The sequence below is a fragment of the Callithrix jacchus genome, chromosome 15 (assembly GCF_049354715.1).
Source record: "Callithrix jacchus isolate 240 chromosome 15, calJac240_pri, whole genome shotgun sequence".
In the NCBI taxonomy this organism is placed as follows: Eukaryota; Metazoa; Chordata; class Mammalia; order Primates; family Cebidae; genus Callithrix; species Callithrix jacchus.
Window position 1 is genome coordinate 50,899,196 of NC_133516.1, and position 27,431 is coordinate 50,926,626.

Below are 27,431 nucleotides of genomic sequence, written 5' to 3' on the forward strand. Positions count from 1 at the left end.
AACTTAGGCCTAGGGATAGAATACAGCTAACTTATGAAGAAGTCTGCAAAGGCATCTGGCCCTGTATCTGCTTGCTTTGAGAAGAACACCCTGACTCACTATGGTGGTATTTTGATTAATGCCACCAGGCACTCTCACTGGCTCAGATTGATTGACGGATCAGAAATAGCCATCTGCCCTTGCCAGTAATGATAGCAACAGAGACATGCAAGCAAAACCTCCAACAGATTTATTTTACTTCAAATGGAACGTATCATAAACAATTAGACTATCTGCTATAGGTTTAAAACAGACAGATATTCTGTCCTATCTAGACACACCAGTCCCATTATAAAAGCCCCATGAAGTGGGGCTTGGATTCCCATGCCTTTTATCCTGGCTACTTGGGAGGCTGAAGTGGGAGGTCTGCTTGAGCCCAGGAGTTTAAGACCAGCCTGGGCAACAGAGTAAGACCCTGTCTCTAAAAATAGTAATAAGTCAAAGCTCCAGGAAGACCTCTGCAGTGAATCTGACGTCTCTCTCCCCAGAATGAACACTAACAAAGAGTTGCTACTTACAGCATTTCAAACAGTTACTGGAATAAAGAAATGACTCATAATGTGTTCATTTAAAAAAAAAATTTTTTTTAACAAAGGTAAAAATATTTAGAAAAAAAAAATCTCCCAAAGAGAGAAACAGAAATAACATTTTGGGAGAGAGGGAGAAAGGAATCATGCTATAAACAGCTTTCTCTGTCTTTTTAGAATTTCTTTCTTTTTAAACCCCTTTTAAGGTTTAAACAAATAACTCTTGGGTATCAATTGCCTGTAATCAAGGCGTAATCATATTGTTACTAATATACTCTTGACAGCTTTTGGTCATGTAGTTCTGAGCAGTTGGAGGATAAAGTTCTTTTTTTTTTTTTTGAGATGGAGTTTCACTCTTGTTACCCAGGCTGGAGTGCAATGGCGCGATCTCGGCTCACCACAACCTCCGCCTCCTGGGTTCAGGCAATTCTCCTGCCTCAGCTTCCTGAGTAGCTGGAATTACAGGCACGTGCCTCCATGCCCAGCTAACTTTTTTTTTTTTTGTATTTTTAGTAGAGACGGGGTTTCACCATGTTGACCAGGATGGTCTTGATCTCTTGACCTCATGATCCACCCGCCTCAGCCTACCAAAGTGCTGGGATTACAGGCGTGAGCCCACCGCGCCTGGCCAGAAGATAAAGTTCTTGATCACAGCTTCTAATACTCATAAATCTAACAGTGTGGGGCCCCACACTTTGACCAAAATGATTTACTCAGCTTGCCCACAGTGCTGCTTCTTGACATTCTGAAGCCCTGGGAAATTCCTCCACACCCTCTGACTTCCTGTAACTGTGCACTGTGGCTCAGTGCATCTCTATTTAGCCCTCATCTCACTGTCTCATATTTAACTAGTGTTTCCACTGGATTGCAGGAGTTTTGAAGGCAGAGCAGGATTTCATCTTTCTCCTCTTTTATTTTTTTTAATACCATGTTGTCCCAGAGCCTCAAAAGAACTTGAAATACCTGTTGGCATTGTACTGAATATTCTCAATCTTTCTCCTCCTATTATATCTACCCAGATATGACCACAACAATAAAATTGGAGCAAGGTAGAGAAAAGTCAGTAGATGCTTATAGAAAACAAATCAGATTAAAGCACTATTAATAGCAGACATGAATCATGGGCTAGCCTATTACTAATGACAATAATAGTAACGTATAACTGTGAACATTTGTCATACACTAAGCACTTCCTATACATTCCTTCACTTATCCTCACCTTTGTGGCAGATGTTCCATTATCCCCACTTTACACATGAAGAAATTGATGCTAGGAGAGATCAGGTAATTTCTCCAAAGTCACCTGTCAGAGAGGAAGGAGCTGGGACTCTAATTTTGCTTTCTCTGACTTCACACCATCCCATTTTTCCAGAATCAAGAGAACGTGAGCATTCAGTAATATTTTCACATTTTAAACTTTATTCAAAAGGCAGCACATAAGATATATCTTAGTCAGCACTAATTCTTTGCAATCACCAAACTTTCCTAAACACCAGTAGTAGTAGTAATTTCTTAGAGTCACTGTAAGCTCCTTAACTGCCTTCTGAATCAACAAGGAAGATTAAATTATTTTCTAGACTTTGCATAAGTATATTTCATTACTTTCTAAGATTTTGAAAATTAATTATCTGAGTAGAGTGAATTCAGTTTGTCTAAACCACTATGGGCCTACAGACTCTGTTATCTCAGAAGTCTTCATCTTAGAATCCTACCTATTACATTATACAATTAAACAAAATACTTTTTCTCATATAATGTAACAATCAGCTCATTAACTGAAAAACGATGACCTTTTGAAAGCTTAGAAGATAATTTACAATGAATACATCCCTTGCCAGTTCTTAGTTCTGGGATACCTTATCTATGAATATACTGTGGTTCCTCAGTGAAAGTTGTCACCAAATTTTTCAATAAAACTAAGAAAACATTTGAAGTGGAATGCATATTTCTGCTCACAAAACGCTAGATGCAGAACAACTAGTTCACTGGAGACAACTGTTTGCTTTAAAATGTAAGCAACATGCCCAGTTGTCTAAAGTGAGCAGCGTGCCAAATTTATCACTTTATCAGAATGGCACAGCAGTCCAACAGTTCAGCCTCAAGAGAATAGAGATGGAGAACAAAGAAGAGAAGTGAAAAAAACAAACCAGCCTTTCTGTTCGACATGACCTTCTTTCCCGTTTTGCCAATCTGATTTCACACATAGTGACTCATGGTGAAACAGAGAAAACATGGGAATTGCATTCAGATGTGTAGAGGTTAGTAAGAGGTAGTTTTCAAAAGCAGCTCATTATCCAGTAACACTGTAGTCGCCTTCCATTTCATTTGACTTATAGTGGCATCTGCACAGCTGCCAAAATTTTTCTCTAAGTCAGAAAATACACTTCTAAGTTAAACCTTTAAAAAAGGTATTTCAAAGGAGGCCCCTGGTGTTCAGACTACCAAAGAAGACATTGCCACCTCGCTTCAGAAAGGGGATTTCTGCTGTTTGCTTTGTCATTTCATCTCTATTCTGCACTCAGTCTCTTGTCCTGACTCGAGGTCCCTGTTTTCCTGTACCTAACCACTTACACAGCCAATCTAGAAGTAAAGAGGAGCAAACACGCCCGCCCGCTCCCAATGTCCTTTGCTCCGCTGCCTACCAACCACGAAGCCGATCTAGACGAAGCGGCTGTCACCTCGGTGACTCAGCTCAGCTGATCGGTTGCCGCCGCCGCCGCCGCCAGATTCAGGAGGCGAAGAACGCAAAGCTAAGAACATGGACGTTAATATCGCCCCACTCCGCGCCTGGGACGATTTCTTCCCGGGCTCCGATCGCTTTGCCCGGCCGGACTTCAGGGACATTTCCAAATGGAACAACCGCGTGGTGAGCAACCTGCTCTATTACCAGACCAACTACCTGGTGGTGGCTGCCATGATGATTTCCGTCGTGGGGTAAGTGGCGTCTCCCCACCCGGGACACCGATCCGGGGCGAGCACGGAGGAGCCTCAGGGTGCAAGATTCCGGGATGTAGAAATGCTCTCTGACCACGCTCAGCGCCTGCCCTGACAATTCTGCAAGCGGCCAAGCCAGTGGAAACTTGTTCGCAGGGCGAGGCCGCAGTAACCTGGGGTCCCCTTTTCCGCGCCAAGGGCTAAGACTTGAGGGGGCCCCTAGGGAAAAGAGGACGGGGAGGGAGGAAACTTGCCAGCTGCAAGGAAGAAAAATGAGGGGGTTTTTTGTTTGTTTGTTTGTTTTTGGTCACCCTGTGCCAGGATCGGGCTCTTGCTGGGGAGATATTTGTAGCGACCTCGTCTTTTAAAAATAAGAAGAGGAAAGTGGTGTAACCCTACCCTTGGGCTAGCTAGGGCGGCAGGGTGTGGACCCGGGGTAGTGCAGAAAGGGCAACCAAGGGGCGACGCACTTTGTTGGTTTCTCTGCCTAATGCCTGTACAGTAAAGCTGAGGTTGAGATCAAAAGGGTGGGTGTCTCCTGGTGGCGCATCTCCCATTGTAGGGTGAAGGCTGCCATGACTCTGGGAACGTGGCCCTCTGGTATTTTCTTCCAGCAGTGGCCAGGCGTGGCCACTTTCTCTGTCTTGACTTCCTAGCCTGGGGTTTCAATGTATCAGAAGGCCTTTTCAATACCTGATACAAAGTATCCTGTGTTAAGATTGCACATACACCTGCTTTCCTAGAAACCACCTTTTCTTGGAGTTTACCCTTTAAGAAATACTTCTCTTGCTTATGCAGGATGGATGGTGATATTGTCAATCTTGCTGATTATCTCCTACACATCTTTAAAGGAAAAGCCACCCTCAGACTTTATAAAGGACTCACTTGCCCTTAAATGTCTGACATTTCTATTTCAGGGCAGAGGTAGAGGGAAGAAGGAGCAAGCTGGCTGGGAAAAAAGGGAGAAATTCACACTTGAAGGGTGTGGGAAAGGGTGAACAGGGTGGCTTCTTCAGCTGCTTGCTGCTAGATGGCTTATACATTGAGCCACCTCTCTGTGCCTGGCCCCATGCCAAGCTCCAAGCACACCAAGATGAATCAGACTTGAATTCTGGCCCAGGGACTCCTGGCAGTTGTTGAGAAGCTAAAGGAGCAAACACATAGCACAGAGGAGAGGGGGAGACTTCAGGGGGAGACTTCACAGTTTCCGAGTATGGTTCACAGCAGTCACCCCCATGCAGAGGTGGAAGCCCACATGTGGGACTCTATAGACAATTGCAGAGATCCTTCTGCATTGCTTAAGGAATTGGACTCAGAATGGCTTGGTGTATAAAGGGCACAGGCTCTGACTGAACTAGTGTGGCAGCCAATGTACAAATTAGTCAGGGCAGGGCAGGGCAAATCCGGGGCGGGTGGTAGCTGCTTCAGCTCTGTGCTTCAGGCTGCTTTCTGAAACACTAAAAAATTTCTATTCTCTTTTTTATTTTTTTGAGACTGAGACACCTCCTACTGTTGCTCAGGCTGGAGTGCAGTGGTGCGATCACAACTCACTACAGCCTCAACCTCCTGGGCTCAAGCAGTCTACCTACCTCAGCCTCCCAAGTAGCTGGGACCACAAGTGTGTGACACCACACCTGGCTAATTTTTTTAAGAGATGTGGGCCTCACTCTGTTGCCTAGGCTGGTCTTGACTCCTGGACTCAAGCCATCTTTTCACCTTGGCTTCCCAAAGCACTGAGATTACAGGCAGGGGCCACCGAGCCTGGCCAAAAATGTCTTTAAAACAAAATAGTAAATAGGTTTACATGAGTTATTTGGTTTTTGTTTCTTTGCTTTCTCTTTGCAAAGAAGTAGACAGGCATCTTATCTTACCTGGTGATCTAGTTATGGAGGTATTTTCTTGAGGTTAACTTCAAAAACTTAGATGTGGGGCAAAGTTTGACACAGACCAATTAAAAAAAAAAGTTTATTTTTTTCAGAGATGTGTGCTGCCAGAGACCAGGCACAAGCTCAGGCAGCCTTGCTGCCTTTGATGGAATCCATTTTTCACTGTGAAGGCCAGGGGCCAGCCGTTTGACTAAATATAGCTACATCAGTATTGTGCCTTAGGCCACTAACTCAGGTAGTTTAGGGGTGTTGGCCCTCCTCATTCTCCTTTCAAATAAGACTTGTTGGTTGTCAATGAAATTTTTGAAGTGAAAAAGTGAAAAGTAGCCATGAAGTTTTTAAAACTTACTCTGATTTTTAAAAACTTATGAAAAATATAGGCCAATAATAAAGGTTGATTTGAAAATTATGTGGATAAAATGTGAAATTTCCTTCATACTTCAGTAAAAGTTTGGCATATAACCTTCAACTGTTTTCTATGCAATTATAAACATAGTCAGTTTTTTCTGTAAATTGCTCTCTTTTCTTTCTTTATAATTTAATAATATAAATAAAGATGTATTGAGTGCTCTGTGTGTCAGGTACTCTGCAAAGTATTTTACTTGCATCATCTCATAGAATCCAATTTTTAAAACCCTGTTGTTATTTTTATCATTAAACCTGAGGCTCAGAGAGGTTAAATGATTTACCCAAAGTCACAAACTTAGGCATGTGCTCTTAATTACTATTCCATCGTCCTATGAGTCATGAGGAAGAAACCACACATCTTCAGGGTTAGGGAGCTCCCTTGATTCTGGAACACTTCTCATTCTCAAAAGAACTATCCACTTTCAGTGATGCTAGTAGATGGCTAGGTGAAGGCAGTGCTGCAAGCTGTTCCTCTGGGTCCTCCATTGACTTGTCTCAGAGTTTCTCAGGATGTCTTCTAGAGTGTATGTGAAAATGTAACCTGGATAAAAGAGTGTCCAACAATAGTTCCATTCCCTGCTGGTGAGGAGGGCCTCAAGGTCATTGTTGGAGGGCTCTAATCTCAGCTCTCCAATGTTGAAAACTGGCTTAGGTGAGGGTAGAGAGGCCTGCTCTTCAAGATTCCAGAAAGGGAAAGAGAAGAACATAGAAAATATTGTCTAGATCCAAAAACACTGGAAAGAACTGCTTATACCAAGATGGAGGTTAAGAGGGATAAGGATAGAGATAAATCTGTGTTTGAACTTCTGATCAGAAGAGACTGAATTATTTACAAAAAACAGCATGAATAGCAGGCTAGAAAACTTGTGTTTTGCCGGAAATGTGTCTGGATCCTTTACATCAAGAAGGAAAAGTGTCTAACATTGAAGTTGCCGTGGCTTACCTTCTGCATCCTTGATGTGAGACGTTTTGGCATTAAGATATTCTTTTCACATCACACACAGTAGAAATCTCCACCTTGATCTTCGAAGTGAAAAGCAAAGGCAATAACTTGCAATTTAAGTACTAAGCATGTGATACATTCTAGTTATGGATGAGAATTTCTATGTGCTTAATGGAATGCCAAACAATTTGAGCTGGAGAACTCTACTCAGTGTGTGAGCCATGGAACAGCAGCATCTTTTGCGTGAGAGCTTGTCGGAAGTGAAGCAACTTAGGCCCCATTTTCAGACCTACTGGGTTAGAATCTACATTTTAGCAAGAGTCTCAGATGATTCATAGGTACATTCAAATCTGAGAGGCACTGGGTTGGTCTGGCTCAAAAGAAACACTGACAAAATTTAAATAAATACACCTATATGCCCAGGTGTCACCTTCAGTGATTCAAAATGTATAGTTGTTGGCAGGGTCCAAGCATCTGGTTTTTCTTTTTTTTCTAACTTCCCAAGTGATTGTGATATACACCCCAGGGAGAAACACCGATCCTATTGAACCCCTTAACTTTCTGAAATATAAAACCTTGAGGTCACAGGCTAATTGGAACTATAGCTACTAATACTAGGAAGTGAAATATTTTTTCCATTAAGCCATATTGCAAATTTTCTAAAGCTCTTGATTAATTAAATTCAACTGCATACACCTGACTCTTACAACATTTGTAATACTATTGCTATCTTATTCTAAAAAGTTCTTTTCCTGGTCGGGTGTAGTGGCTCACACCTGTAATCCTAACACTTTGGGAGGCAGAGATGGAGGATTGCTTAAGAGCAGGAGTTTAAGACTAGCCTGGGTAACATAGTGAAATCCTGTCTGAAAAAAAAATTATTTTCTGCCATTAAAACTCATATTTTCTGGTGTGCCCTCAGAATCACCAACCACACACAGAATTAGCAACATACAAAAATGCCTCTGCTGCTTCTCCAGCAAGAGAAGGTGCATTTATTCTCATGTACATACATCTGTGCCTCTCCCTTAGACAGAACCATGGAGCTGCTAAAGGAATGAGCCCATGTTTTCTCAGCTAAAGTAACTCCTCACCATGTGGCATGATCGTTTGGCCTGTGGATGTGTTGCAGGAGGGTGGAATTGACAGCTGCCACTTTATGCTTTCAGTTACTCAAGATGGCAAGCAGTTTCTTCTGGAAGGCTGGTAATTCTGTTTGAAAAGAGCATTAGTGTCATCTTTTCCAAATGAGTGTGGCTTGGTGGATCTGTAATATGTTCTAGGCCTGTGGCTCCCAGCATTTGGTATTATGAAATGTTCATATTGTTTGTACCTTTAAATGCTACAAGGATGAAGAACCAAGTTTCCAGTTGGTAGAGGAAAAAAAGAGTAAGGCAGCTGTGGGATGCTCTGGATCAGAATGTATTAAAATGATTGCAGACAGAACGAATTGCGGTCTGTTTATACTGAAGCCTGTGGAAATGTTTTTGAGATTAGTCAGCTTCAACACCAGTTCTACAGCATTACTCTTATTTGTGTTGCTTCAGTCATTCAATCAACAAAGAATATGAATCGCTTACCAACTTCTCAGACACTGCTAGGACATAGTGAAGAACAGGACAGCTGTGATTCCTGCCATCGTGGAAAGGAAGCAAGACCACATTGAACACCTTAGAATTAATCTGTATACAAGTACAGCAAGTATACAGAAATACACACCTATATAAACACATCCTTCTTCACCTGACTTACCTGATCTCCCATGTACATTGTGATTCCAAATTCCAAAACTCTCAGGTGTTGGGAATAGGAGAGGCATTGAGTATGTAGACAGTGGAGAGGCTTATTAAATTTTACTTATTAACCCACAGCTTGGATCCTTCTACTCCGTTGAACAAATACTGAGCACCTATCATGTGCCAGAACTGTCTAGGCCTTGAGGATACAGTCAGTAGTACAGCTCCACCAGCCTTCACAAATCCTCCCAGAATCCTCCTGGCCTTCCCTGCCCATTTATTTGCACTTGAGGCAGGCATCTGTCTTCCTCTGATGGCTTATGAGTTTCTTCTGAATATAGAACTTTAACAGGTCTGTCAGCACACAATAAAATTTTAATCTAAAAGTCTTTATCTAGGCTGGGCTCACACCTATAATCTCAGCACTTTGGGAGACCAAGGTGGGTAGATCACACAAGCTCAGGAATTTAAGACCAGACTGGGCAAATGGTGAAACCCCATCTCTACCAAACAAAAAAATTAGCCTGGCACGGTGGCATGCACCTGTGGTCCCAGCTACTCGGGAGGCTCAGGTGGGAGGATCTTTTGAGCCTGGGAGGCGGAGGTTGCAATGAGCCAAGATCAAGCCATTGCACTACAGCCTGGGTGAGAAAGTGAGACCCTGTGTAAATAAATAAATAAAAATATTTAATAATAATTGGTTTTCATTAATCTCCGACACTACACACACACACATTTTTTTGTAGACAGGGTTTTACTCTGTTGCCCAGGCTGGAGTGTGGTGGCACAGTCATGGCTTACTACAGCCTCTACCTCCCTGGGCTCAGGTGAACCTCTCACCTTAGCATCCTAATTAGCTATGACTATAGGCATGTGCCATCAGCCTGGCTAATTTTTGTATTTTTTTTTTTTTTTGTAGAGAAGGGTTTTTGCCATGTTGCCCAGGCTGGACTCAAACTCCTAGGCTCAAGCAATCCTCCTGCCTTGACCTCCCAAAGTACTGGGATGACAAGCAAGAGCTATGCCTGACACACCTTTGACACTATTTATGTAACTTTGTTTATCTTAACTTCTCCCCTCCCTGTCCGGCTTTTTTTTTCTTTTTTCAGTGTTTCCTGCCACTTTCAGCCTTGGTTGGTAGTTTCTGTTTCCTTCCTCTAGGTAAAGATTTACAATGATTCTAGGTAAGATAAATGAGTGTATTTTGGATTGCTGGCCCCCTGTCTTAGAGAGCAGAAGCTCTCACTCAGCTTAGGGACAGAGAGCTTTGTACAGGAAATCCAGTTCAAAAGGTCAAGACCTGTTTTTGACCTACCCACTTAATATCTAATTAAGTGGCAACACTGGAAATTTATTATTATTATTGTTTTGGACAAATGAATTCTATCCATATCACTCAGCTTCAGAAAACTTAACCTTTAATACCATCCACTGTCTCTTGAAATGAGCATGGCTTCCTGTTTCTGAGAATGCCTTCAAGCCCTGTAATTTTAGGCAAAACCTTCAAGCTAACAACTTCAGGTTTACAAGCATTCATCATTGATATATGTATGATAGGATTTCCTGGCCCTCCCTCTCATTATGCAATTTGCTAAAGGAGACACCTGGAAGGCAGAAAGCCCTGCTTCTTCTAATCTACTCTATATCTCTTTGGTGCAGCTTCTCCTTGTCTCAGAGGAACAAAAAAGAAGGCAGAAACTGGGGGGTTAGTGAGGCATAAATAGACAGGAAACTTGTGGGAAGGAAGTCTGTGTTGCCAAGTTTGTTAGCACTTGTCCAGGCCCTGTCTTCTCCCCACAGCTCTATAAGAATTTGCCATGTGACAGTTCTCAGTAGCTTTGTTTGTTTTGCTTTGTTAAGACAGAGTCTGGCTCCATCACTCAAGCTGGAGGCCGTGGCAGGATCATGACTCACTGCAACCTCCACCTCCCAGGTTCAAGGGATTCTCTTGCCTCAGCCTCCTGAGTAGCTGGAATTACAGGCACGTACCACTATGCCAGGCTAATTTTTGTATTCTTAGTAGAGACAGGGTTTCACCATGTTGGCCAGACTGGTCTGGAACTCCTGGCCTCAACTGATCTGCCCACCTCAGCCTCCCAAAGTGCTGGGATTACAGTAGTGAGTGAGCCTCACTTTTTTTTTTTTTTTTAATTTACTAAAATCATTCAGGAAGAACAGTTTGTAAATGAATATTTTTCTGCTTTTGTTCCCCTAAAATTATTGGTTGTAAGAGTAACCATAGGTTGCTAATTGTTGAAAGCAGTGATGAGTATACATGAGGATTCATTATACATTCTCTCTACTTATGTACTGTTAGAAGTTTTCCATAATAAAAAGTTAAAAAGGATTTCTTGAAGTCTAATCAGAGCTTTGTACACAACTATTATTTGAAGCTCTGTCACTGTGGGAAGCGTCAGATTTATGGTTTGTAACCCAAGTCCAACCTGTTGTTTATTGAAAACAAAAGAAGAAAACCTGAAGGTTCCTAAGGCTTGCCTTAGTGTGAACATTTTTAACATACCAACTGCTGAAAAGACAATGGCTGGTTTAAATGCGAGTGTTTAGTTTGTGCCAAATTACACAGGATACAGTAAATATTTAGGAAATGGCAAGAATGCAATCCTCTAGGTCTTCCTAATTCAGTTGGTGAGGAAAATCTCACTACGACGTTCCTGTGACAAAAGAGACACGCTCCAGTTCAGTTTTACCTACTGTGCAGTCTTCTGTACTCCATGATCCTTAAGCCCAGGAGACACTGGTTTCATTTACTCAAGACTGATTTGTGTCCAAAGCCCACATTTATACCTGCAGTCAAAAATAGTTCTTCATTCTGGGAGGCCGAGCCGGGTAGATCACGTGAGGTCAGGAGTTCAAGACCAGCCTGACCAATATGGTGAAACTTCGTCTCTCCTAAAAATGCAAAAATTAGCTGGGCACGGTGGTGCATGCCTGTAATCCCAGCTACTGGGAAGGCTGAGGCATGAAAATCGCTTGAACCTGGGAGGCAGAGGTTGCAGTGAGCTGAGATGGCACCACTGCACTCCAGCCTGGGCAACAGAACAAGACTCTCTCTCAAAACAAAAAGGACAGAAGCCACTTTGAGAAACCAAAACAGTCACAGAAGTCTGTGGAATTACCTGAGGACTCAGAGAGCAAAAGGAGCCTGCAGGGAAGGCTCTGCAGGGGTGTGAATCTCCTTCCATCCCATTCCTGCTGTCCTTCTTGGCCCCCCAGCAGCAAAGCCTACAAAGGTTCCTCCTTCCAGCAAGCCAAAGTGCCCTTCTGCTTCATTCTATCATTTCATATTAATTGTCCCTTACATGTGTTTAGGAATTCAGACAATTTTTCCCCACTTTTGCCTTTTCATTTGTCTCTTTCTTCACAGCTCTGTGAAGGAATTATTTCCCCAAGACTAACACTGTGCACTCAATACTCTGTGACGAGATGCTAAACCTTTTAACAGTGGTTTATCCAAGATACATCTCATGTCACTTAACTTACGGCCATAGAAAGTTGCTGAACCTATTTAAATAACATGAAAATGTGCTAGATTCTTACTTTCTTTTTTCCTTTCAGCAAATATTTATAAAATACCTACTCTGTGCCAGGTACTGTGCTAGGCGCTGGGGATAAAATATCATAGTCCCTGTTCTCATGGAATGTAATCTTTAGTAGGGACTAGAGACATTCATCCAATACTCATGTAAATAAATGTGAAACTGCCATGGGGATAGTGCTGTGAAAAAAAGAAGCATGGGCCGGGTGCAGTGGCTCATGCCTGTAATCCCAGCACATTGGGAGGCTGAGGCAGGTGGATCACAAAGTCAGGAGTTTGAGAGCAGCCTGACCAATACGGTGAAACCTCGTCTCTACTAATAATGCAAAAATTACCTGGGCGTGGTAGTGTGTGCGTGTAATCCCAGCCACTTGGGAGGCTGAGGCAGGAGAATCCTGTGAACCCGGGAGGCAGAGATTGCAGTGAGCCGAGGTCACACCACTGCACTCCAGCCTGGGTGACAGAGTGAGACTCCATCTCAAAAAAAACAAAAACAAAAGCAAAAAAAAACGCATGTTGGCTAGACACAGTGGCTCATGCCTGTAGTCCCAGCACTTTGGGAGGCCAAGGCAGGAGGAATACTTGAGCCAGGAATTTGAGACTAGCCTGGGCAACATGGTGAGATCCCATCTCTACAAAAAAAAAAAAAAAAAAACAAATTTAAAATTAGCCAGCTATGCTGGCACTTACCTGTAGTTTGAGCTACTTGGGAGGCTGAGGAAGGGCACTTGACTGGAAGGTAGAGGCTGCAGTGAGCTATGACCGTGCCATCACACTCCAGCTTGAATGACAGAGCAAGAACCTTTTTTGAAAAAAGAAAAGAAACGAAAAGGCATATGAAGCTGTGCTCTGGTCAGAGAGAGCATTGTGACTTTGTCACACCCCACCCTGGGATGGCCAAAAGGCAAGGTGAGTTCTAGGGTAGATAGAAACCCTGAGTGGATGGAGGTGGAATCAGGAGATGGTGTGACAAAGCTGACAGGTAGGACAGCTGCTAGCCCTGAGAGTTCCTTCATGGTAGTTACTAAGGCACCTCTTCCTGTCCTAGCACATGCAGCCTAAGCCAAATTTTTGCCTTGTGTCGTGCAGGGCATGACCTGGATTCCAGGCCCACTTACCCCCTCAGCCAGGCACCAACTCCACAACTGTAACTCTATCCAGCGGCCCTGGCCTTGTAGAATGTGTAAAGAATTCTGTTTTCAGTCTAAGAACAATGAGAAGCAAGAAAATGGTTGGGTGGGTTCCTATTTGTGGAGATCCCACTGGCTGATTAAGGGACACAGAGAAACATCGCCAATTTAGAGAAGTCCACTGTGAGTAAATTGTTCCCCACTTTTTCAGTGAGTCAGCCTTTCTCAGGAACCACACTGCAAAAATAGCTTTTTCAGTTAGAAAAATTGGAACTTAGTGCAAAGCTGCCGGCACTTCTTAGGAAATATTTTGCTGCCTCTTTGGTGGTTCTTTTTGGCCTTGCAGCATGACAGGAGTCACCCAATGTGCCCTTGAGTTGATCCGAGGATTTCTGTTACGGCAAAATTTTATTACCAGCTTTGCAATTGGTGGTTTTGGACAAATGTCTTAACCTGTGTATTCCTTAGCTTGCTTATACGTAAAGTGAGGTGGGTTAGCAAGATCCTTCCTAGCTCTAAAATTTTGTGAGATTTTTTTTTCCCTTTCAGCAGCATGGGGTAAAACTATACATGTAGCTACTGAATCACGTTGGCAAGTTTAGGACCTGTATCCACACCCACTAATAGCCACCTTGTTTCAGAGAGAATTTAGATTGTAGAGGGATTTCCCAGGATGATCCTTGGTTATCGGGTTACTCAGAATGTGGGGGGAATTCCTAAAGCTGGTTAACAACAGAATGAGTTCTACTGTGAGTTGCTGCCACAGCTGGCACCCTTGTTTTCATGTTTCTTCCCTTCTCTGGGCCTCAGTTTCGTTATCTGTATAACTGGACTAGACTGAGTCATCTTTGAAGACTGCTACAAAATTTCTGTGATGGAATTCTAAACCTTTTGACAACCATAAACGACTGCCCTAGAATGTATAACTATTATAGGGAATGATTTATTAGTTGTTTATTGGAATGGGATAATACATGTTCATTTTTTAAATATATAAACATATGTATGAAATATTTTTAATCTCACAGCATAAAAACATTATGGTTTTCCTGTTGCAAAACTAAGTCCTGTTTCTACCTATATCCATGTGACAGAAAATCACATGCTCTGCCTTTCTCCTCTCCCTCTCCTCTCTCTCTGTCTTCTCTGTCTCTTGTTCTTTTTTTTTCTTTTGAAACAGTCTTGCTCTGTCTCCCAGGTTGGAGTGCAGTGGCACAATCTCAGCTCACTGCAACCTCTATCTCTTGGGTTCAAATGATTCTTGTGTCTCAGCCTCCTGAATAGCTGGGATTACAGGCATGGACCCTATGCCCAGCTAGTTTTCATATTTTTGGTAGAGATGAGGTTTCCTCATGTTGGCCAGGCTGGTCACGAACTCCTGGCTTCAGGTGATCTGCCCACCTCAGCCTCCCAAAATGCTGGATTACAGGTGTGAGCCACCAGGCCCGGCCCTCTTTTTCACTCAAGGACTACCAGCAAGTAAAACTGGGAGAACCCAGAGCCAGTTGTCTACATGAAAGATGGGTGGCATATTAATAGAAAGTTTTGTTCTAAAAGTTTTTGGAGTTTGTTGGGATTGGTGTGATTAACAGCCCAACTGTTTTTAAAGCATCTCAAGCAAGAACTGGTTTCCAAATTTCTGAGAATTTTTGTTACTCTCTAGAGAGTGTGAGAGTCTGTCTGTCTTATTTTGCTCCAAGTGCAGGTAAGGGCCAGGGCACTGGAGTGGTATACATTTTATCAGAACATAGAAGAAAATCACTTCTGCTCTGAGTAACTTTGTTAGTGTTCTTTCCAGCTTGGAAACTTGGTTACTTTCTAATTATAGACTGTTGCTGGGGAGGTTGTGAACTAAAACCAGTGCTATAGGACACCAAGCTCTGTTCTGTTCCCTTGAACATGAGCAACAGATGAAAAGCAAATTTGGAATTGCTTCAGTTAGCACTGGATTTTTCATTGTTCTTTGTCCTGGACTTTATTTATGCACTCAACCTAAACATCTATTTTACTTGTCTAGAGGAAAGTAGAAAAAGCTTGACATGAATTGTATTATATTCTTCACTTCATGAATTATTATTTTAATAAGTATTTTAGAATGAACTGAGTAGGAGCCTTTTAATGCTTTGCTGCTAGCCAACCCTCTATTTGCAGGGTATGCAAAGGAATTTCCTTAAATTTCAATCCTTCATGAGTTCTTTGTGTTGATTGATTTAACCTTTTCTTTCTTCTTTTTTTTTTTAAATGGAATCTCACTCTGTCACCCAGGCTGGAGTACAGTGCTGCAATCTCAGCTCACTGCAGCCTCTGCCTCCTGGATTCAAGCGATTCTCCTGCCTCAGCCTCCCGAGTAGATGGGATTACAGGCACACACCACTACACCCAGCTAATTTTTGTATTTTTAGTAGAGACAGGGTTTCACTATGTTGGCCAGGATGATCTCAATCTCCTGACCTCATGATCCACCCACCTCAGCCTCCCAAAGTGGCAGGATTACAGGCATAAGCCACAGTGCCCAGCAATCTTTGCTTTTCTTTACGGCTCAGAAGAAACATTTGGGTAGATTATAGGTCAAAGTCAAGGCTTTTTAAAAGGGTTTGTTACATTCAGGAGCCTTTCCCCAATTTCATTTGTTTTTTTTTTAAATATCAGTGTTTTAATTCATCAAGGAATACATGGACTACATCAATACACCAAGGAATTCATCAAGGAATACATTTATTTTCATATTTTTTTCAAATACAAGGAATACATTTGAAAAAAAATATGAAAATAAAAATAAGCAAATGGAAATAAACTCCTCTTATCTTACTATACTGTAGTCTTTGGTATAATTTCTCAATTTCTCTAAGTATCTTTTTATTTTTAATTGAGACAGGATCTTACTCTGTTACCCAGGCTAGAGTGTCATAGTGCAGTCACAGCTCACTGCATCCTGACCTCCTGAGCTAAGGTGATCCTCCTCAGCTTCCCGAGTAGTAGTAGGTATTACAGGTGTGCACTACATCACCTGGCTAATTTTTGTGGGTTATTTTATTTTTTGGTAGAGATGGGGTTTCACGATGTTGCCTAGAATGGGCTCAAGCAATCCACCTGCCACCTCAGCTTCCCAAAGTGCTGGGATTACAGATGTAAGCTAAAACACTAGCCTAGAATCTTTTGTGGTGCTGGGATTAGATATATTAATTTATAAGAGTTTTAAGGCCTCTTCATCCACTCTCCACTCTCTACAACTGGCTGAAGGGAATTGTAGTTTTGCCTTATCAGATTCTTTCCTCAGGCATATAAGGAAATTTTTGTCTTTCCCAGACCAATTCCGGGGTTATCTCCAAAGAGTATATCCAGATAAAATAAAATAGAAAGGAAAGTGAAGAGAGGCCAAGTAGACTCAGATAACAAAACCAAGAGGGAGGGGAAGAGGGCAGACAGAATGGCACATGTGCTGGGTATTGGGGAAGCTTGGGACACTGGGGTGGTACAGACTGGCACAAGAGGATCTGAAGGATGAGCAGAAAACCAGGGTTTGGATTGGAGAAGGAACAGCTTCACTGTGGTTCATGAATTGAAATTCCTTTAATGTTGTTGGAGAGATGAGACAAGTAGAGATGGACTTCTGTGGTTGGCCTATGCCAAGTGGGGGTTGTGGGTTGGAGAGCAGCTGTTTTTATATTTTATTTCTGATTATGAAATAATATACTAATTATAGAAATTTCAACTTTTTTTTTTTTTTTTGGAGACAGAGTCTCCCTCTGTCACCCAGGTTGGAGTGCAGTGGCAGAATCTTGGCTCACTGCAACCTCCGCTTCCCGGGTTCAAGTGATTCTCTTGCTTGAGCCTCCCAAGTAACTGGGATTACAGGTACCCATCACCATGCACAGCTAATTTTTGCATTTTTAGTAGAGGTGGGGTTTCACCATGTTGGCCGGCTGGCCTTGAACTCTTGACCTCAGATGATCCCCCTGCCTAGGCCTTTCAAAGTGCTAGGATTACAGGTATGAGCCACCGCGCCTGGCTTACATTTATTCTTCATAATGTGTTTCCTCTATTATCAATAGTAGTGTAATTGCTATCACATAACAAAGACCTTATATAAGAATGAGTCTGGAACTGTGTGCATGAAAATCTGCACTGATAACTAATCTCCTAATGATACTTTGGGCATTTTGAAAGACTTACAATAAACTCTCTGTGTGAGGAGTCGTAAACTCATATGCCTCCATGGGGCAGGCAGGTTATGTAAGAGAGTAATTCAGGCCAGCTATTAGAAAAACAATGATTAGGCTGGGTACAGTGGTTCATGCCTATAATCCTAGCACTTTGGGAGGCCAAGATGGGCACATCACTTGAGGCCAGGAGTTCAAGACCAGCCTGGCCAACATGGCAAAACCCCATCTCTATTAAAATACAAAAAATTAGCCAGTTGTGGTGGCATGCACCTGTAATCCCAGCTGCTCAGGAGGGTGAGGCATGAGAATTGCTTGAACCTAGGAGACAGAGGTTGTGGTTAGCCAGGATCATGCTGCTGCACTCCAGCCTGGGTAATGGAGTAAGACTATGTCTCAAAGAAAAAAAAAGAAGAAAAACGATGATTAATAGCCCCTCACTTTGGGCCTCTATGTCCATGATGCAGTAGAGAGCATTGTGGACTGGGGCTTAATGAAGAGCATTTATTCTGTCTGAATGAAAAGGCACTCAAGCCAGCTGTTGACATGTGGGAAAGTGGGCCTAACACTGTTAGATTTTCTTGTTTTAGGAGAATAAGAAATCCCAAGTTTTATGGATTATTTTTTTTAAACAAATGAGTTTCAAATAAATGTAGCACTGTACAGGCCAGACAAAAATGTGATTGTAGACTGGATCTGGCCCATGGAGGCCATTATGTGGCCTGCAGTCTACATCCATCCATTATGAACTTCTTTGAGGATTTAAATAAATCCTTAACACAACCTGCTGTGTACTAGAGCCCAGGATGTGTGGAAGCTAAACACAGTCCCTTCAGGAGTTTTAGTCTTCAAAACTGTGGGCCTCTAATGAGATATGGACTACTACTTTCTCAGCTCCACTTTTTTTTTTTTTGTTTTTTGAGACAAGGTCTCACTCTGTCACCTAGGTGGGAGTGCAGTGGTGCAATCTTGGCTCACTACAGCCGCAACCTCCCAAGTTCAAGCAGTCCTCCCACCTAAGCCTCCTGAGTAGCTGGAAATATAGGTATGTGCCACCACACTTGGCTAATTTTTGTATTTTTGTAGAGATGGGATTTTGCCATGTTGCCCAGGTTGGTCTTGAACTCCTGGGCTCAGGTGATCCTCCCACCTTGGCCTCCCAAAGTGCTGGGATCACAGGTGTGAGCTACCATTCCCGGCCTTCCCCACCATTTTCTTACCTCTGTGCCTTAGGTTTTTTTCCTTTCTTCCTTCCCTTCCCTTCCTTCCTTCCTTCCTCCTTTTCTTCCTTCCTTCCTTCCTTCCTTCCTTCCTTCCTTCCTTCCTTCCTTCCTTCCTTCCTTCTTCCGTCCTTCCTGCCTTCCTGCCTTCCTGCCTTCCTGCCTTCCTGCCTTCCATTTCTTCCTTTTTTGGTGGAATCTTGCTGTCGTCCAGGCTGGAGTGCAATGGGCCATCTTGGCTCATTACAACCTCCCCCTCCTGGGTTCAAGTGATTCTCCTGCATCAGCCTCCTGAGTAGCTGGGACTATAGGCATGCGCTACCAAACCTGGCTAGCTTTTGTATTTTTAGTAGAGACAGACTTTCACCATGTTGGCCAGGCTGGGCTCGAACTCCTGACCTGGTGATCCACCTGCCTCGGCCACCCAAAATGCTGGGATTACAGGTGTGAGCCACCATGCCTGGCTGCCTTAGTTTCTTCATTTGAGAAATGAACTAATAATATTGCCTTCATAAGGTTATGAGAAATTAAATGACACAATTTAGAGAAAGTATTATTGGTAAATTCTCAGTAATTGTTTTTATTTCTCCTTCTCGTCCCTCTTCTTTTGCTGCTTCTGTTGCTGAACTAGTCACCCCTTATTTTTTCTTCCCCATATTTCAGGTTTCTGAGTCCCTTCAACATGATCCTGGGAGGAATCGTGGTGGTGCTGGTGTTCACAGGGTTTGTGTGGGCAGCCCACAATAAAGACGTCCTTCGCCGGATGAAGAAGCGCTACCCCACGACGTTCGTTATGGTGGTCATGTTGGCGAGCTATTTCCTTATATCCATGTTCGGAGGAGTCATGGTCTTTGTGTTTGGCATCACTTTTCCTTTGCTGTGTAAGTGAACCTGAGTTTTCTTTTTCTTACATCATAAAAAAAATTAGTAGCAATTATCCAAAGGGAATTCCATAACCCATTTCTTTTTTTTTGAGATAGAGTCTTACTCCAGCTTGCCCAAGCTGGAGTGCGGTGGCCCAATGTCAGCTCACTGCAACCTCTGCCTCCCAGGTTCAAGTGATTCTCCTGCCTCAGCCTCCCAGGTAGCTGGGATTACAGGCGTATGCCACCACACCTGGCTAATTTGGGTATTTTGAGTAGAGTCAAGGCCTCATAGTTCACTAATTTCACAAATATTTGTTGGGAAGTGTCATACATTTTTCTTTTTTTGAGATGGGGTCTACTCTGTCACCCATGCTATGGTGTGATCTCGGCTTACTGCAACCTCTGCCTCCTGGGCTCAAGTGATCCTCCCACCTCAGCCTCCTGAGTAGCTGGGACCACAGGTGCACACTCAGCTAAATAAAATTTTTTGTATTTTTGGTAGAGATGGGTTTCTCTACCAAACCCAGGCTGATCCTGAACTCCCCAGCTCAAGTGATCCAGCTGCCTTGGACTCCCCAGGTGCTGGGATTACAGGCATGAGCCACTGCACCCAGCCATGTCATACATTCTTATGGGGACACAACAGTAAACAGAACAGAGACAAATCCCAGGTCATACAGCAGGGATGTGGTATAACCTGCACTAGACCCCAGATTTGTGTAATTCTAGAGTCTATTCTCAATCTTTAAGTGCCATTTTTATTGTCCCGACACAGGAATGAATGTATTTATTATTTGAAAGTAAACTATACTTTCTCAGGAGATCATAACTAGTGTTAAGAGTTTGGTAAGTCTATAGGAATAATTGGCCCAAAATGTAGGTAGTAAATACTCAGATTCTGGTTAAGAGATCTAGACATTCTCTAAGTTTTACATGCATTATTTAGTAAGACTCTAAACACTTGAAGCCTAAAATAGAGAAGAAATAAAATCCCAGCCTAATCAGTGGAAATCTGATTAAAATTTTAGTGTATTAAGTGACAGGCACATCCCTTTAACTTTCAATAACATTTTACAAGTGCATTCATTCCATTAAGTGAAATTAATTGCTTGTTTAGGGCTTTGTTAGATTAAGAATATTCATGGATGCATCCCATACCATATTGGATAAAATGTTTGAACCAATAAATTCAGACTTTTTAAAATTTTCTTCAGGTTTTCTGTAGGTGCTATAGGCTTAGTATTTCAATGATGTTATTTAATCAAACAGCTTGCTGACTTCAACACCATTCCATATCAGAGTCTGCGACAGGCCAGTGTAATGAAATGTATCAGAGGTAGACAGTCAAGAGTCCTGATTTCTATTCTTAGACTGCTAGAAACCAGATTTGGACCAGTCATCCTAAATGGACTGTAGTTCATTCATCTCTAAAATAAGGAGTTTAGATAAGTGATTCCCAAACTGGTAATTGTGAAGATCATCCAGGATACTGTTTTAAAATATAAATTTTTCTAGCCACATCTTTATTTTGTGGATCAACAATGGTGCCCAAGGATATTATATTTTTAGAAAGCTCCTCAACTATTTCTGATGGACGGTCTAGGTTGGCATCCTCCAGATGAATCCACATCAGTGTTTTTCAAAATGAAGTTCCAAGATTCACCTACATCAGAATCTTCCAGAGTGATTATTAAAATAATGAATTTCTGGAGCCTTCCCTCAGTTGTAACAGTTTGAATTTGGGGTGGTGGAGACAAGGAAATTGCAGGCTCTCCAGATGATTTGAATGCACATGGAAGTTGTAAAACCACTGGTATAGATCACATATGGAGAGAGGGTTACCTGTTTAAAATTCAGATTCCCAGGCCTGTCTCTTTAAGGCTCAGGTTGAGGAGGTCCAGGAAAGGGGACAGGGAATCTGTGGTAAAATAATCAAACAAGTTTGGGGAACAGTGGGCTACATAAACTCTATAAAACCCTTAGACTTTTAAATCTAGAATTCTGTACCCAACACTTTGGGAAAAGCTTCTAGGAGGCACTTTAAAAGTGGACTTCACTCACATGCTCCTGCAGGGAACAAGATACAGATAATTCCTGAATCAAGCAAGAGTTCTTTTCTGGAAAGCCTCCAGTAGCTTGATTTTTAGGTAGGATGGAATCACGTTGCTACACTCTAAATTTCAGGGCAGTTAAGTAACATCTTCAAGGTGATGATGATGTCAGTGTGTGAAGGAAAGGGTGTGGCTTCCAGATGATGATCCTTCCTGTTGAATATAGCATTTTTCTTCAGTGCGGCAAAAAACTATGTGTGACTTGATGAAGAGCTTTATATAAAGTCCAAGGAGCCATTTGAAGGCTTGGATCAATTAGAGAAGCAGACTGGACTGCAGCTAACTCAGGCAGTTGACTGAAAGTGTGGAGAAAGGGAGTGTAATATTGATGTGGCAAAAGAGAGTTGTTGCTTTGGGGTTAACCAGGTGTCACTTCTCCGCAGTGATGTTTATCCATGCATCGTTGAGGCTTCGGAACCTCAAGAACAAACTGGAGAATAAAATGGAAGGAATAGGTTTGAAGAGGACACCGATGGGCATTGTCCTGGATGCTCTAGAACAGCAGGAAGAAAACGTCAACAAATTCACTGACTATATCAACAAAATGAAGGAATAAACATAACTTACCTGAGATAGGGTTGCAGCAGAAATTGAGTTGCAGTTTGCCCTTGTCCAGACCTACTTTCTGCTTGTGTTTTTGAAATAGGAGGTGCACGTACCACCCAATTGTCTATGGGAGCATGCATGTGTAGGCCGAACTATTATCAGCTCTGATGTTTCAGAGGGGAGGCCTCAGAGACGGAAAGAAAACCACCACCCTCCTATTGTGTCTGAAATTTCATTGTGTTTATGAAATCTAATGGGAAATAGATCACACTATTTCTTTAAGGGAATAAAAAAATAAAAGAATTATGGCTTTTACACCAACGATACTGTTATAGGAATAAAAAATTATTGCAAAGTATCAAGACAATACGAGTAAATGAAGAGGCTGTTACAGTAGATGACATCATGTGTTAGCCTGTTTCTAATCCCCTAGAATTTAAGTGTGGAATATAAATTAGTTTTTATTATTATTCTTTAAAAATCAAAGATGATCTCTATCACTTTTCCCTGTTTGATGTGCAGTGGAAACTGGTTAAACCAGTTGTTTATACTTTGTTTACAAATATAAAAGTAGCTGTCTAGGATATTTTGTTACATTTTTGTAAGTTTTTGAAATGCTAGTAATATGTTTTCACCAGCAGGTATTTGTTGCAAACTTAATGTCACTTTCCTTAAGATGGTTACAGCTCTGTAACCTATATTATTCTGGACAGACCTGTTAAAAAACAGACAAAAAAATAAAACAAACTTGACTTCTGTTTACCTTGCACATTTTTTGTTGTTACAATGAAAAAACAAAAAAGGTCCAAGATAATGTTTCCCATTTTTTTTATTGTTTAGTTTTTAACTGAAACATTTAGAAAGAAGGAAATCAATGTGCATTTTATTAATTCCTTAGGGGTATAAGGAGGACAACAATGGCTGATCATTTGAAATTTGAAAAACATCTTTAGGTGACCAAGCAAAAAGACTTTAAAAAGTGGTAATGCAAATGGAATGCAGCTTCCGCAGCTCATAAAAATTTTAGATGGCAGTTGTTACAACCATATGCTTTTATAGCTAGACGTTAGAATTATGATAGCATGAGTTTATACATTCTATTACTTTTTGTTCATTCCTCATGTTTTTATAAATAGGTTATAAAAAATGTTTTGCCTACCATTTGAATGATTTCATAGAGGAAGCGGAAACATTTAGATTTCCGTAGCATTAAATTGTGAAGTCAACTGGAGTGGCACTTACTGAAGAAACTCTTTATATGTCCTAGAATAAGCAGCAATGATATGCTCCTTCTAATCTTTCTTGCATTTTAAATTCTCAGCCAACCTATAGCCATCATCTTTAGCACAGTGATATCACCATGACTTTACAGACATGGTCTAGCATCTGTACCCTTACCCAAATATGAAGAATAAAATTGATTAAAGGTTTTTTTTGGTGAGACTTTATTTAACACATATCTGTCTTAAATATCTGAGACACTTGGCGACAACCCTATAAACAGTGAAGATGCGCTATATAGCAAACCCTTTAGCCGTTTCAAATACTGTTTAGTAAAGCTTGAATACTTTAAACTTACAGCCAGAATAAAACAATTCTAATGGGGTCCTATTTTTAAACCTGACATGAGTTTTATATACCTTAGCCCCTTTCATTTTCTACAAGGTGAATTCTGATGATGAAATATAACACAGAGAGACTAATAAAAAAAAAAAAAAGATACTCGTAATTACTAATGGCCGTGGTCAATTCTGAAAGGGTAATAGAAAAATGTAACATATAAATGTGGTAAATTATGATTACATTTGAAAAACAAGTTAAAATCTGTAAGATCTTTAGGGTCAGGTGGTAGTTAGAAAAAGCATAATGTGAACTGTTTCACCTCTTTTGGCAAAACCTGTGTATTGAGGCCATAAGCTATGATATTGGATCATCTTTTTTTTTCGTATATCTAAGATAAAAACCCTCTTTCAGCACTTTTTGAAATTCCTGACTTTATTAATACTGTGGCTATACAAACAAATGTATAGGGGCTTTCTAGAATTTGGTTTTTTTGAGCCTGGGTTTTGCTCTTGTTGCACAGGCTAGAGTGCTATGGCAATCTCAGCTCAGCACAACCTCTGCCTCCCGTGTTCAGGCGATTCTCCTGCCTCAGTCTGCCAGGTAGCTGGAATTACAGACATGAGCTGCCATGCCCAGCTAATTTTGTTTGTTTGTTTTAGTAGAAACAGGGTTTCACCACGTTGGTCAGGCTGGTCTCAAACTCCTGACCTCTGGTGATCCGCCGGCCTTGCCTCCCAAAGTGCCAGGATTACAGGTGTAAGCCACCGCGCCCGGCCCAAAGCTTGATCTAATTTCTAGGGTTCACACTACTTCTATTACAAAAATCTCAAATTCTATGCACCTAGTGACTAGCATAATTAAGGCCTCTAGGAACTTGGAAGGAGGACAGATTAGAATTGTCTGGAAAGATTTTATGGAGGACACAGGATCTGACCTGGGTATTGAAGACTGGATAGGACTTTCATTAATGGAGAGCAGGTGGGAAGTCTCTTGGGGGGTGTTCTATGGAAGGGTTAATTCGAGCAAAGGCACAGTGAGTGTGCACAAGGATGTTTCATCAAGAGGAGTATAAAGGATTTGTGGGAGATAAGACAGGATTAGTAAATTGGGGCCAGCCAATGGAGCACCTTGAAGGATAGGATAAGTAGTTCAAGTTTAATCCTGTAAGCAAGTTTCCTTTAAAAGATGTTTGAGAGTGATAAAATCAAATTAGACATACAGAGTAAACCGTATATGAGTGGGTATATGTGTGTGAGTTTATTTAGCCAAAACCAAAAGCTTGTCATTAACGATATTATGTAAAACTTTTTTCCTATAAAAACAGCATGCTGTCTTCCATTGTCCCCCTATATGTGAAAACTTGCTGCCAGGAAGTTTACACATATGCAGGGTTTACATTTCCCATTACTTTTCCTAGTGACACTTAGTTTTCACCACATTCTGTGGCTTATGTGTTCTGCTCCTCCAAGATACTCCTATAGAAAGAATATTCCAAAATACCAAGGAAGTCACTGAGGGAGAAAGCCAGGCAGGGTGGGAAACTGAAAAGCTCCACTGATTCTCCAGAGAAGTGCTAAGGAAAAATTCTCTCATTTCAAAGCATCAGAAGGGCCAGGAGCTCAATTCATCCTTCACATTTTCATAGGATGAAACATTGTTTCTTTTAAAATACTATGTGATGGATTACAGCAGAAGAGATGGAAGGAGAAAAAAATGGGAATATAATAGTTAACACTTCTGTTATATTTATTATTTTCCATAAGAAAATAATAATAAAGTGAATGTTTGTTTAAAAACAATTTTCTTAACTACTGTTTCTGGAAACATGACTCTAAATTTCACCTAAGTAACTCAAATTGATTGCAAGTGGAAAATGTTGCCTCTGAATACATACATACACATATGCATATATGTGTATATGTGTTTGTATTTTTAGTAGAGACGGGGTTTCACCGTATTAGCCAGGATGGTCTCAATCTCCTGACCTTGTGATCCGCCCACCTCGGCCTCCCACAGTGCTGGGATTACAGGCGTGAGCCACCACGCCCAGCCTGAATATTATATTTTATCTCCTTCCATCTTCTTCTTTAGCCCCTAATTCTTCATTGCCCAAACATTCTGCCTTTTACAAATACCCCATCAGATGGTAGCATTGTTCCCAGTTCCGCCACGTGAATCCTAAAGTATTGCTGCTGACATAGTCTCCATGCTGTAATCCATAAGTCATTATTTCCATTTCCTGTTTTTCTACATGACTCTGCTGCCTCTTAAGCGAGTTCTTTTGGCAGTTGCACCTGCAATTTAAACATTTGAAGAAAAGGGGGAAATTAATCCTGGAAATTCAACAGCTTTGCAGCAAAGATTACAAAATTTACAAGCCTTAAAAGATACAAAATAGATTTGAAATTCTGGCCAAAGCACCCCCAAGTCAAGATGAAAAAAAAACAATCATAACACAGCCACCATTTATTGGACATTTACTAATGCCAGGGACTGTTCCAAAGGCTTTGAGCACATGGCAAAGCACATCACGGAAATCAGAGGGCAGGTGCCCAAGCTGGCCTGGGTTCAAAGACGGGCACTAGCATGTACTAGTTATGTGGTGGTGGGCATCAGTTTTCTCAGCTGTAAAATGACAATCACAGTACCTAATTTATAAGGCTATTATACAAGTGAGTAAACTATGTTAACACTTTTTTTTTTTTTTTTTGAGATGGAGTCACGCTCTATCACCTAGGCTGGAGTGCAGTGGCACCATCTTAGCTCACTGCAACCTCCACCTCCCAAGTTCAAGCAATTCTCCTGCCTCAGCCTCCCAAGTAGCTGAGATTACAGGCATGTGCCACCATGCCCAGCTAATTTTTCTATTTTTAATAGAGATGGGGTTTTACCATGTTGATCTGCCTGGTCTCAAACTCCTAGCCTCAAGTGATTCACCTTCCTCGGACTCCCAAAGTGCTAGGATGTAAAGGCATGAGCCACTGCCCCGGCCTAACTCTTATTTTTAAAACATTATCTCATTACATCCTACAAAAGCCTTGTAAGGAGGGGAATGGCTCAGAGAAGAAAGTAACTTGCCTAAGATCACACGGCTAAAAAATGGCAAAGCAGGATTTGAACCAGGTCCGCCTAATTTCAGTGCTCATTATTACATACTGCTGGTAAAAATATCACTATAAGAATATAAAATATATTCTTAAATTTTTATTTATTTTTGAGGCAGAGTCTCATTCTGTAACCCAGGCTGGAGTGCAATGGCCTGATCTCAGCTCAGTGCAACCTCTGCCTCCCGGGTTCAAATGATTCTCCAGCCTCAGTCTCCCAAGTAACTGGGATTACAGGTGCACGCCACCACACCCAGCTAATTTTTGTGTTTTTAATAGAGATAGGGTTTCACCGTGTTGGTCAGACTGGTCTTAAACTCCTGACCTCAGTGATCCACCCACCTCAGCCTCACAAAGTGCTTGGATTACAGGCATGAGCCACCACACTGGCAAAATACATGTTCTTTTTAAAACAAATCTTTCCTCTTTGAAGTACACACTGAATCTGATGATTAGAAATATTCAAAAATGAAAAAAAAAAGCCAGGCATGATGGTATGCAACTGAATTCTGGCTACTCAGGAAGCTGAGGTGGGAGAATTACTTGAGGCCAAGAGTTCAAGACCAGCTTGAACAACAAAATGAGACCCACCTCATTTGTTGGGATTTTTTTTTTCTTTAGACAGAGTCTCACTCTGTCCCTCAGGCTGGAGTGAAGTGGCTCCATACTGGCTCAAGACAACCTCCGCCTCCTGGGTTCAAG

General features: G+C 41.7%; 2 protein-coding genes and 1 long non-coding RNA gene across 5 annotated transcripts in view; 1 reads left to right on the plus strand and 2 right to left on the minus strand.

The window, feature by feature from the left end:
• Positions 1–3,296: 3,296 nt before the first annotated feature.
• ARL6IP5 (ARF like GTPase 6 interacting protein 5) lies at positions 3,297–23,492 on the plus strand. The gene is made up of 3 exons (XM_002758542.6): positions 3,297–3,500; positions 19,203–19,420; positions 21,900–23,492. The coding sequence occupies exons 1-3, from the start codon at positions 3,325–3,327 to the stop codon at positions 22,070–22,072; spliced, it is 567 nt and encodes a 188-aa protein (XP_002758588.1). The 5' UTR covers positions 3,297–3,324; the 3' UTR covers positions 22,073–23,492.
• Positions 6,214–13,301, minus strand: LOC128929740 (uncharacterized). Its single transcript, XR_008476766.2, has 5 exons — positions 13,148–13,301; positions 12,720–12,831; positions 8,318–8,369; positions 6,738–6,817; positions 6,214–6,335 (listed from the first exon to the last, which is right to left on the minus strand). It is a non-coding gene; the product is annotated as an uncharacterized LOC128929740 (long non-coding RNA).
• LMOD3 (leiomodin 3) overlaps positions 22,874–27,431 on the minus strand; it is a 59,644-nt gene continuing 55,086 nt past the window's right edge. For all 3 annotated transcript variants that reach the window (XM_008981996.5, XM_017965027.4, XM_002758557.6), the window contains one exon: positions 22,874–25,919. In XM_008981996.5, coding sequence (XP_008980244.2) covers positions 25,893–25,919 — 27 coding nt within the window. In that variant the 3' untranslated portion in view covers positions 22,874–25,892. The remainder of the gene's footprint in view (positions 25,920–27,431) is intronic.